This window comes from Sinocyclocheilus anshuiensis, unplaced genomic scaffold, assembly GCF_001515605.1.
Source record: "Sinocyclocheilus anshuiensis isolate Anshui unplaced genomic scaffold, SAMN03320099.WGS_v1.1 scaffold371, whole genome shotgun sequence".
In the NCBI taxonomy this organism is placed as follows: Eukaryota; Metazoa; Chordata; class Actinopteri; order Cypriniformes; family Cyprinidae; genus Sinocyclocheilus; species Sinocyclocheilus anshuiensis.
In genome coordinates, this window is record NW_015549597.1 from 1,214,770 (window position 1) to 1,226,558 (window position 11,789).

Genomic DNA, 11,789 nt, shown 5'->3' on the forward strand with positions numbered 1-11,789 from the left:
GCACACATCTGAATATTTGGGTTGAACTGTTCTGGAACAGTGTTGTAAATACAAATACAGCGGCAACAACAATACTACAGCGAGAATAAAAGGTACGCCTTCTTTCTTTGCGTGAACATTTGGGTGGCGTTATGCAAATCTTCCCACATAGTGACGTAGACATGTGGGGGCGTGTTAGAACGAGCCGTTTTAGGTAGGCGTGGTTGACTCTTAACTTTTATAAAGAATATCTCTTTGGACTTGAGACTTTAGTCTTTGCAACTTTACAGATCTTATTTATGCACCAAGAGCTTGTAACACTCCAAAGAGAAAGGAAAAATTGAAATCGCATCATATGACCCCTTTAAAATTTAGCATAAAGGTGCACCATAAAATCAGTTCTGACAACCTCACTTTTTGCAACCTATGTGTCCAAAAACATAACAAACAATGTGCTTGTTCATATTGGGTCTTTTTGATGTCCTCAAATGACCTGCAGATTTAGAGCAAAGTTTAGTGGAGGAGGTGCATTTAGAGGAGGTCAAATATTTTGTGGAAGACCTGCCAGGCCTTGTTGGCAGCTGTGATAGATTAATTTTACCAAAGCAAAATGCTTTACTAAATTTGTTCTTTGTAGTTGAAGCTGTTCTTTTCTTTTCTTAAAAGAGTTTTAGGGGGCCTTTTTAAAAAAAAAATTATAAATATAAAAAGCATATTTATAGTCATTTTTGTTAGCCGTGCATTGCAATGTTCGACAATATTATTCAGCAGTAGAAGGGATTGGTGGGAAGCACCGTGTGAAATCAGTTATGATTTATGCAAATGCAAAAGGAGTGTCACTTACTGAGCAGCGACCAAGCTCACTATATGAGTAGATGATCAGCAACCTGAGTAGGATCTTTCAAAATACAGAAAAATCTAGATGATGATGAAATGGTTTAACGTAATTTGAAAACTATACATGTCAAAGTCACAAATGTTTTGTCCTGAATGGGGAAGGTAAACATCTACTGTAACATTATGAAATGTTGTCAGACCAAAAGCATGAAGATTAAATAACTCAACCAACATTTTACAGCCTTAATCAAATCATGCCCTCCTCCATATGTTTAAATTGCACTTATGAAATGTCCTCTGTTACCTCAGCAACAAGTAGCCTCAGGAAAGAAGGGTGGAAGTGCCTGTCTAGGGTGTTATGTGTAGATATGTGCAATTTCTTTGTGTATGTATGTGCAATGTTTATGATTTATGTATCTGCAGATGTCCTGGGATGGAGACATGGATGACCAAATGACCCCAGAGGCCTGGGCTACCATGCAGAAGCTTTCCGGCTCAGTAAGACTTCAATTCTTATTCTATATCCATTTTCCAGGTGTAATTCTGATATAAAAAAAACCCCACTCATATTTGACCTAAAGACCCATTACTAAATTATACATGAAATACATTTGGATTTCTTTCACACTCAATTATTTTACAGAGGAAGCATTGTTCTCAGTGTATGCACTTTGCCACTAGAGGGAGCAAACTACATAGACTAAGATGATTGGCAGGCCACCCTGAGTTCTTAAAAAATGCAATAAAGGAAAGGGAGAGCGCTGTTGCTAGGGTGGCTGTTGCTAAGGTTACTGATTCATAGTAACAGTCATCAACCACCCTGCTGTTCAGTAAGGTGTTTTTCCGTCTTCTTGACACATAAGAGAGTGGGACTACAGAGATTATATAATATAAAGATGTTAATCGAAAAAGTACATTTTATTACAATTTGTCATTTATTTATAAGCTGTTTTCTGGTTATTCTTTATTTTTCCTTTCCCTTTTTTAATATATTTGCCTTCTGCGTAAACATTTCAATGCTGTTTGACTCTTATTGCTTGTATTTTGCCATCTTTCATTGTTCTGCACCTCTTGCTCGCAGACGGAGGAGAAATCTTCAGAGCTGAAGTCAGGTTTTATAACTTCTTTTCTGGATTTCTTGAAAACGGGGAAGAAGCAGCTGGGCACTGAAGCTCCAGCTATGGATGTGTGCACTTCCACAGATTCCTCTTCAGTAAAGGGAGGCATCCGCCCATTATCCCCACAACCACCTCCTCCTCCACCTCCCCCCTTTGGAGAGAACGAGAGTGATGGAAGCCTGGGTCTCAGTAACTGTCCCTCCCCCTGTAAAAGACTTGACGAGGACCTCAAGAGGAACCTGGAGACCCTGCCATCGTTCTCCTCAGACGAGGAAGACTCGGTCAGTAAGAACCAGGACCTGCAGAAGAGCATCTCATCCGCCATTTCTGCTCTCTATGACACGGCCCACAGTCTCGCTGCCATTCCACTTCCTCCTACGCCATCGCCGCCCACTCCACAGACGGTGTCTCTTAACACACCCCCTCCACCCCCACAACCTGAATCTGTCCTGCTCACTGAACCCGAGACGGAGATAAACACGTCACAGGAGCTGGATTCGCTCTCACGGCCCAACCTCAAGGAGGAGGCACATGTTCCAGGCAAGGGTGAGGAACGGGAAGAACCTGTGCAGGAAGTACATGAAGACATACAGCAGAAAGAAGACAGACAGACTGAATGTGAGGAGGAAGGAGAGGAGTTGGAAGAAGACATAAGTGAGGAGGAGGAAGCTGATCAGATAAGGACAGAGGAGAGCAAGCCGGAAGAAGAAGAGGAAGTAGAAGAGCCAGAGTATGAAATGCTGGGTGCTCCCAAGGTTGATGGTGAGTATATTAACATATCTACAGTGAGATATTACAATCAGTGAAATATTAATTATTTCCTTCTTTCCTTAACCGTATCCCGTTTTAGGATCTCCATCCGAGCTTCCCCCTGCACCCCCTTCTCCTCCATCTCTTTCTCCTTCTCCCCCAGCCTCCTCCTCCCCATCCCCTCTGCCTCCTCCTCCTCTGTCTCTCCCCTCCCCTCTCCCATCTCAAGAAGAGGAGCAGCAGCAACAGCCACCACTGCATAATTCCCTGCCTCCCAGCCCTTCTCCACCTGCTCTCCCCTCTCCCTCCCTGCCTCCGCCCACGTTGCCCCCCTCTGCTACACCCCCACCGTCCCCCTCCCCGCCTCCTCCCGAAGAGCTGCCCCCGCCCTCCCCGGCCTCACCCCCCCCCCCCGCTGCAGCCCCGCGCACTGAAGATATTGGTACTCTTAAGGTAAAAATCCCCATTTTTATTTTTATTTTTTTTAAGTAGTATTCTATGAGTAGAATTAATATGTAGATTTTTGCAGGGATAGTTCACCCAAAAATGATAATTCTGTCATTGCTCACCTTCATGTCATTTTAGTCCTATATGACTCAATTTCTTCTGTGGAACATACAAGAAGATAATTTGAAGAATGCTGGTAACCAAACAGTTTCGATTCCCTTTGATTTCTATATTATAGTCCAAAATTCTAATGGAAGTCAATGGGAACCAAAACTCTTTGGTTACCAACATTCTTTAAATTGTCTTATTTTGCATTACGCATAAAAAAGAATGTCATACATGGAACCACATGAAGGTGAGTAATGGATGACAGAATTATAATTTTTGGATGCACTACCCTTTTAATAATTGAAGTCGCAATTAAACGGAAATAGCGACAGATCTTTTCTTCCGTAGTGCAACGTACATACAAGTGAAAGATTGACAGAAAAGAAAAAAATTATGGCGGGGACTTGATTCTGTCTATGTCAGGGGTCTACAACCCTGCTTCTGGAGAGCTACTGTCCAGCAGAGTTCAGCTCCAACCTCAATCAAATACACCTGAACCTGCTAATCAAAGTGTTCAGAGTTACTTGAAAATTATAGACAGGCGTGTTGAAACATGGTTGGAGCTGAGGTCTGCAGAACGGTAGCTCTCCAGGAGCAGGGTTGGAGATCAATGGTTTGTCGCTTGTTTGAATTTTGAGATGTAGGTGTTACAGTGAAAAATTCACGCTTAGATTTGATTGTGGAAGGGCAGGGTTTCAGCAGAATAAATGATTGGAAAAATCTGGTATACATCACCAGTCTGTTGTTTCTGTGGAAGGTCCAGTTGTGTCAAAAAATGAAGCATGTGCATGGATGAATCGTTCGCAATAAGATCTACAACATGCATTTACAAAATAGATGAATAATGAATTTTTATTTAATGCCAATTTAACTAGATGCTCAATTCACATGGCTTTTCTCAGCTGGCGCTGCAGACCGGACGAGAGCCTCCTCCAATCTGGAGGGTCCAGAAAGCTCTGCTGCAGAAGTTTGCTCCTGAAATCAAAGATGGACAGCGGCAGTTTTGTGCTACCAGTAACGTGAGTGTGTTTTTGTATTTGGTAAGAATTAATATCATGCATTGGATGGCTGAAATTGTAACACTACACCACCTCCTTAAATTCATGCTATCTGTCCTCTGTCACTCTTTGGCAGTATTTGGGCTACTTTGGAGATGCAAAGATGCGTTATCAGCGTTTATATGTCAAATTCTTGGAGAATGTGAATAAAAAGGATTATGTCCGAGTGTGCTCGCGGAAACCCTGGCATCGGCCCAGTCTCACACTGAGGTAATTTCACCCTAAATGCACTTCTGGAGCTACTGTGGTCCTCAGGTCCTGTGCTATATTGCCGTTAATACAGTAGTTACTGTCAATCAAAGAGTTCTGTGATCATTTACTCACCCTCATGCTTTTAAAACCTAAATGCTGTTGCTTTTTCAGTGGAGCGCAGAATTTTTGAAGAATCTTCAAACAGCTTGTTTCATAAAACGGTTCACAGTGGCCTATGTGTGTCAAAAATTAAAACAAGAAAACAAAACACTAAAAAAGCACCAGAAATGTAGTCCATCTGACTCATAGGCGATATTCAAAGTCACCTGCATTCATACAATAGGTCTGTGTGAGAAAGCAGCACAATTTAAGTATTTATTCATTAATAATCTTTCAACTGCTGCAGCTCTGTAATAAAATACTGACGTTGTGATAATTGATCTTGAGATATGCGAAAGCTAAGGACATTTGATGTCCAACCTGTGGCTTAGACTTAAAGCATACAGTGGGGAAAATAATTATTTGATCCCCTGCTGATTTTGTACGTCTGGTGCTCCATGCAAGATCTCACCTTATGAGGAAAGGATGGTCATGATAAAGGTGAGGTATCAGCCCCGAACTACACCGAAGGAGCTTGTTAATGATCTTAAGGCAGTTGGGACAACAGTCGCCAAGCAAACCATTGGTAACAAACTACGTTGCAATGAGTTGAAATCATGCCGTGCCTGCAAGGTCCCCCTGCTCAAGAAGGCACATGTACAGGCCCGGCTGAACATCTAAATGATTCAGAGAAGGCTTGGGAGAAAGTGCTGTTGTCACATCAAAATCAGTAGGGGATCAAATAATTATTTTCCCCACTGTAAAATAATTTGTTTTCCACAGAAAAAAACAGTGTACAGGTTTAAAATTTTTCGAGGCTGAGTAAATAATGAGGAATTTTAATTTCAGGGGAACTGTCAATTTTATCAGTATATTGTCGTTGCTAAGATGAATGTCTTTACTTTCTACCAGACACCAGTCACTTCCTAAGCCACAACCTGTACGTAGCTTGACTCCACCTCGCATGGAACGAGAGGATAGAGAGAAAGAGAGAGAGAGACAACGGGAACAAAGGGAAAAAGAAATGGAAAGGGAGCGAGAACGAGAGAGGAAACAGATTGAGAAATCTAGGAGAGAAAAGGAGAGAGAACTTGAAAAGCAAAAAGAGGAGAAACAAAAAGAAAGGGAAAGAAGGAAAAGAAGCTCCAAGAGCGACAAACTCAAGAGAAGCTGGAGAGGAGAACGGCCGTTGTGGAGCGCGGGAGGGTCAAAGAGGAGAAAAGAGATGGAGAGAAGAGGGTCGACAGGACGAGGAGCAGACCTGTGAAAGTAAAGGCAGAACCTCCACCTAAAAAGAGGAAGAAGTGGCTTAAAGAAATGCCCTCTTCATCTGATTCAGTCTCCTCCCCTGACCCGCCCAGTGAGGAGGAAGGTGCGTATGGCTTGGTTATGTGTGTGCAATATACTGTGTGTGTGGTTTTGCAATATTATGCAAAGCTATCAGCAGCTTCATTCAGTGTAACTTCAGTTTGGGGTAGCAAGATTTTTAAATATTTTTGAAAGAAGTTTCTTATCCATTTATTTGATCACAAATACAGTAAAAACATTAATATAATGAATCGTTGCATGTATTGTAATATATTTTCAAATGTAATCTATTTGTGTGATGGCAAAGCTGAATTTTCAGCATTTTCCTTCAAAAAGATTGTTGATGCTCAAAAGACATTTCTTGATATTTTTGTGGAAACCATGCTAATTTTTTTTTCAAGATTTTTGATTAATAGAAGGTAAAAAAAAGTAACTGTCACAACACTGCCACATTTGAAAATGTATTACATCCTCGCTGAATAAAGAATTCTGTTCTTTCAAAAAAATTAAAATAAAATCTTACGGACCACAAACTTTTGAATGGTGGTACCATAGTTTGAAGTCCCGTGTTAAAACCATGATTTGTAAATATGGTAATCTTTCAGTACCACTATATATATATATATATATATATATATAACTTTAGGGCTGCACAATTAATCGAATGCGATTGTAATGTGCATTTTGATAGTAATGCCGGTTCTGTAATCAGCAGGAAATTATTTTAATTAAAATTATAATAATAAGAACTCCGATAAACCATATATTGTCATAATCGTGTGTTTATTAGTCACGTTGAATCAATAAAGGCAGTTAAATCTTGTTTATCCAGCTACTGCTATAGGCATTTCCTGGGTTTCTTCTGCGAGGCGTATTTGGAGTTTCAGCGCGAGAGCGCCCTCTGGCCTTTGGATGGAGATTTACTGCTGATCACAGAACCGTGCTTTACTGAAAGATATGCATGACAATCGCAGCTTCTGTCGAATCGCAATTTCGATTCGATTCCACTTTTTAGTACCATTCAGTATTTTCCAGTAGTTCCAACACAGTATTTCTATATAAGGTTTGTCATGGCACTCAAAAAACTCAAAACCTGCATACTAGCAACGGCAAACTACTGTTCAATTTTACATATAGTAAAAATTGTATTGCTACAACCTGTCTATAAACCAGCACACTGTATGAGATGATGGACACTGAATTTAGTTCATTTTGCATTTCTTGTTTTGTGGAGCCAAAACTAAGTTGTCGAAGTGTGTGTGAGAGTACTGTATTTTCTGGTGTGTGCCTTCTGTTTTTTTCATGTTTTGCATCTGTATCCTCAGTATCCACACGGAGTGGGATGAACAGTCGGGCCATGAGAGAGATGTTCCGCAGTTATGTAGAGATGCTGGTCAGCACTGCTCTGGACCCGGACATGATCCAAGCTCTTGAGGACACCAACGGTGAGCGCACATTGTTAGGTTAAACACAAAGTGCATGTGTGGCGGATAAGGGAGAGAAGGATGGAGAGAATAATGAAAGGAGTTTAATAAAGTCAAGTCAAGTCAAGTCACCTTTATTTATATAGCGCTTTTAACAATACAGATTGTGTCAAAGCAACTGAACAGCATTAAGCAAAGGAGTCTGGAAGAATAATGACAAGCAAAAGATGCTTATGCCCCATTCACACGGGGCGTCAGCGTCAACGCCTCTCGTTTACTTTGAATGGAGTGACGTCAAGCGTTGGCGAAATTAATTGTGGGTCCGTCGCGTTGGGTCCGTTGCTCGCGGCAGAAGTTGAAAACTTTTCAACTTTTCAAGTGCCAACACAGGCGTCAGCCAAACAGATCGCCTTATGGAAATACCCTAGCGCAGACGCTAGCCAATCGCATTCATGCAACACCAGAAGACTAATGTGATTGGCTGTTGTCACTATGACGGTTGCGTCAGCACCAAGCTCCAGAAACGCCCTCTATCAAGCGTTAAAGGTCCCATGGCATGAAAATTTCACTTTATGAGGTTTTTTTAACATTAATATGAGTTCCCCTAGCCTGCCTATGGTCCCCCAGTGGCTAGAAATGGCGATAGGTGTAAACCGAGCCCTGGGTATCCTGGAATCATTTACCGCAAAGATAACCAGCTGGATTATCGACGAGCAATATGCGGTTGTTGGTTGGTTTTGTTTTGTCAACTTTTTGGCTATGGGAAGCGTCGCTTTCTCGCGTTTACACCAATCACTGGGCTGTTCTGATCCCTGGAGGACCAGCAGAAGCTGATAAACTCGCCTCAAAATATGGCTTTACTAATTTGGGTCAGGTAAGCATATTTTTCTGTTTTTAATTTATTTTCCTGGTCACTATATATGCGCATTTAACGCATATATCAGTTACATGTCCATTAGAATACAGCATCACTGGCATGAGACTATTATAAAAAACGTCTCCGGTTACTACCTCGGTTCCCTGGGAGCGGGAACGAGACATCACGGAGACATTTCTCCTTATGGGAACTCCTTCCCTTCCAACCTTTCCTGAAGTCCTATTGGCTCACGCCAGTCCAAATGTCTGGCCAATTGTCGGGAAGTATGCAAATCGCATGCAAATACTGACGCGCTTGAGAGGCAGTATAAAATGCGGTGCAGGCGACAATTACGTCAGAATCTGATACTGAACGCTGCTTACACCCCATTCACACGGGGCGTCGGGCGTCAACGCCTCTCGTTTACTTTGAATGGAGTGATGTCAAGCGTTACCGAAATGAATTGTGGGTCCGTCGCGTCACGTTGGGTCCGTTGCTTGCAGCAGAATTTGAAAACTTTTCAACTTTTCAAGTGCTTACACAGGGGTCAGCCAATCAGATCGCCTTATGCAAATGCCCTGGTGCAGATGCTAGCCAATCGCGTTCATGCAACACCAGAAGACTAATGTGATTGGCTGTTGTCACTATGACGGTCGCGTCAGCACCAAGCTTCAGAAACGCCCTCCGTCAAGCGTTAACGCTGACGCCCCGTGTGAATGGGGCGTTAGAAAAGAGGAGTGGAATGTTACAGTGACTAATGAAGGCTGTTAATTTAAGTTTCATTAAATTAGGTTTTTAGGCCACTGATGTCATCTTTCCAGGCCTAAATGCAAAGATATCTGAAAAACTAACAAATTGTAGCAGTGATTAAACCTGTGCCTATAAATGAAGTTGCAAAAATCATCCAACACTATTTTGAACAGCAGTTTGCTAATTCTTTTGCTAGTTAAATCTTACTGTTCAAAAGTGAAAAATTTTTTGGAGAAATTAATACTTTTGTTCAGCAAAAATGCAGCTAATTGATCAAAAGTAAATGCTATATAGCAAGGGTGTAACTTTGGTTTGAGAAGTGGGGGGGACACAAAATGGGGGAAAATGTTTTCGATTTGAATCCCATTTCCTGCATGTACATACATTTAGGGACTATGGTGATACAAAATCCAGGAAATAATTAAGTTGATTAATGATCAATTCTGGCAAAAAGAATAGTAGGCTACTAAACTATGTATATAAGAAAAAGATGTCTGTCTGTCTTTATTGTTTAATAGGGGCCGATCACCAAGACTTGAGAGAATCATTTTATAAAGTCGAAAATGTTCACCATTAATGTTTTGAATAATGTTTAAAGGGGTCATATGATGCGATTTCAAGTTTTCCTTTCTCTTTGGAGTGTTACATTAAAGGACAATATTTGCCCCCTAAATTGACTTTCCAATGCATTTGTTATCTTTATAAATAGAATATTAATGTTAAAAAAAAAAATAAAAAATGTTCAATAGAGTAATATGCAATGATGATAAAATATAAAGTGAAAAGTGATTCTTTTAAATACTAAAACCGCCAGTAGGTGGCGGTACGTCACTGTCTTAATGCGCGAGTCATCTGTTCATTCAGTAACTAAGCAAGTGGCTGTATTGTGGCTGCTGCACAAATAGCATATAAAGTAACCCGTTGCAGATCTATACAGGTGGAGCTGGGGAAGGTGGAGGGTTTCAGAGAAACTCTGAAAGCGCACTGCAGGAATCTCAAGTGAATGCTAGCCAGCCATATAAATGCAAGGCAGTAAGCTCATTGGCTGCATATGCAGCATGAACCAATCAGCTTGTGCCAAGTCGTTTAACTCTCTGAATATCATCAGTTACGTTAACAACCCATCAGCCTGCGCCATCTAGAGTTTCATGACTGAACTATATATTTAAGTTATTTATCACATTGCAGGACCATTTAAAATGAACTAGTGAAAAACGTAAGATGCATATATTCTATAATCATTTAAACATGAATCTTAAGTAATGGTGTTTTTTTATTTAATTACTCCATACCAATGCATTACCACTGGCTCCTCCCCTTTTGTCCTCAGATGAGCTTTATCTCCCACCCATGAGAAAGATTGACAGTATCCTCAACGAACAGAAACGAAGGCTGTTAAGAAGGGTCAACATGAGTGTACAGCATCAGGTGACACAGGCTTTCAGTGATACACAAATGCATTCCTCTGGAGTACTCTAGATGTCTTGATTTGTGTTTTCTGAGGAACATGTCTGGCAGTTTCTCACTCGCCTTCCTTTCCCATTCTGTAGGAGGCACTGAACATGTTCCCTCAAATGACAGCAGACCCCCTAGACTCTGGAGCGGTTAAAGTGCACCTGGGTGGAGAGAGTTACAACCGCAAAACCCTCAACAGAGTCAAAATGAGCCTTCCCAAACAGCAGGCATGTTGTATACACAATTGTTTCTCACATAATTAAGCCATTTAGTAAGTAACCGCAAGAAGTATTTGGGCACTTTAGCCATACCTAAAAATATTAATGTTGTTGAATTAAAGGGGTATAACGATGCATCAATCAAATTATATATCAATGCAGTGCATAAAAATCTCTATATATTTTTATAAATGAATAAGATACACTAGATGACTTGTTTGACTGTGAAACTATGGTTGCATTTTTGAGTTAATAAAAATGTAACTGGTTGTGTAAAATAATATCGGTGTATCAATCATAGGCCCCTAAATCTAATCAAATTGTAATTGTATCGCAGCATGTTTTGAGATATCGGCAAATATTGTATTGCTGGGTAAGAGAATTGATTTCAGATTGTATCATGACGAAACTTTACTTCCTCTATTGCATTATATGACAAAATAAAAAACAACAGTCATTTATTTTAAAGAAAGAGAGTACAAGCTCAATTTTAAAAAATATTTCTCTTTTAAATCATGTTTTTTAAATGTTAGTTGATTAAATGTCATTGTTGTGATGAATTAAACCTGTGATTTCTGGACCATTTGATTAAGTATCATTGCAAAAATGGCTAAAAAGTACCATTTGTTTGCAGATGCCAATTGATTTGATGTTTTGTTATATAATGCAATGAAGATATTTTGAAAAAAATTTTTTATATTTTTGTCCCTATAATAAAAGTCAGTTGCGTCCAGAACAACATTGGACCCCTTTGACTTTCCTTTTCATTTTTCAGAATGTTCTTTTGTTTTCCAAACATGAAAGAAAGTCATACAGGTTATTTGGTGAACTGCCCCTTTAAGTGTCCAAAAGCTTTTTGTGGTCATTGAATTCCAATAATACATCTGTCTTGAAATCTCTGAGCTCTCTTTCTTCACTTGTAAGCCCATCTCTCTCTGCTTGCCAGGACCTGAAGCTGTCAACAGAGACTTGTCGAATATACAGTCTCTATCACTCTCTCCATCACTACAAATATCACACATTTCTGCACTGTAAAAAAGAGGTATGAGGAAATATGAGCTTATTTGAGAAATGCAACACTGTATCCGTGTATTAGCCCGTAAAAACCCTCGCCTCTCTTTCTCCCTCCTCAGACGGACAACATAGAGCAGGCAGCGGAGGAGGATCCAGGTCAGGAGGAGGTGGTTCAG

The 11,789-nt window shown here is 40.5% G+C and overlaps 1 protein-coding gene across 1 annotated transcript in view; it reads left to right on the top strand.

Annotated features, from left to right (window-relative positions):
* LOC107658420 (proline-rich protein 12-like) overlaps window positions 1-11,789 on the top strand; it is a 28,798-nt gene that overhangs the window by 14,431 nt on the left and 2,578 nt on the right. The window contains 12 exon segments of the mRNA XM_016446956.1: window positions 1,240-1,314; window positions 1,898-2,696; window positions 2,785-3,137; window positions 4,142-4,258; window positions 4,374-4,507; window positions 5,501-5,745; window positions 5,748-5,960; window positions 7,222-7,341; window positions 10,257-10,354; window positions 10,477-10,608; window positions 11,546-11,641; window positions 11,733-11,784. Coding sequence (XP_016302442.1) covers window positions 1,240-1,314; window positions 1,898-2,696; window positions 2,785-3,137; window positions 4,142-4,258; window positions 4,374-4,507; window positions 5,501-5,745; window positions 5,748-5,960; window positions 7,222-7,341; window positions 10,257-10,354; window positions 10,477-10,608; window positions 11,546-11,641; window positions 11,733-11,784 — 2,434 coding nt within the window.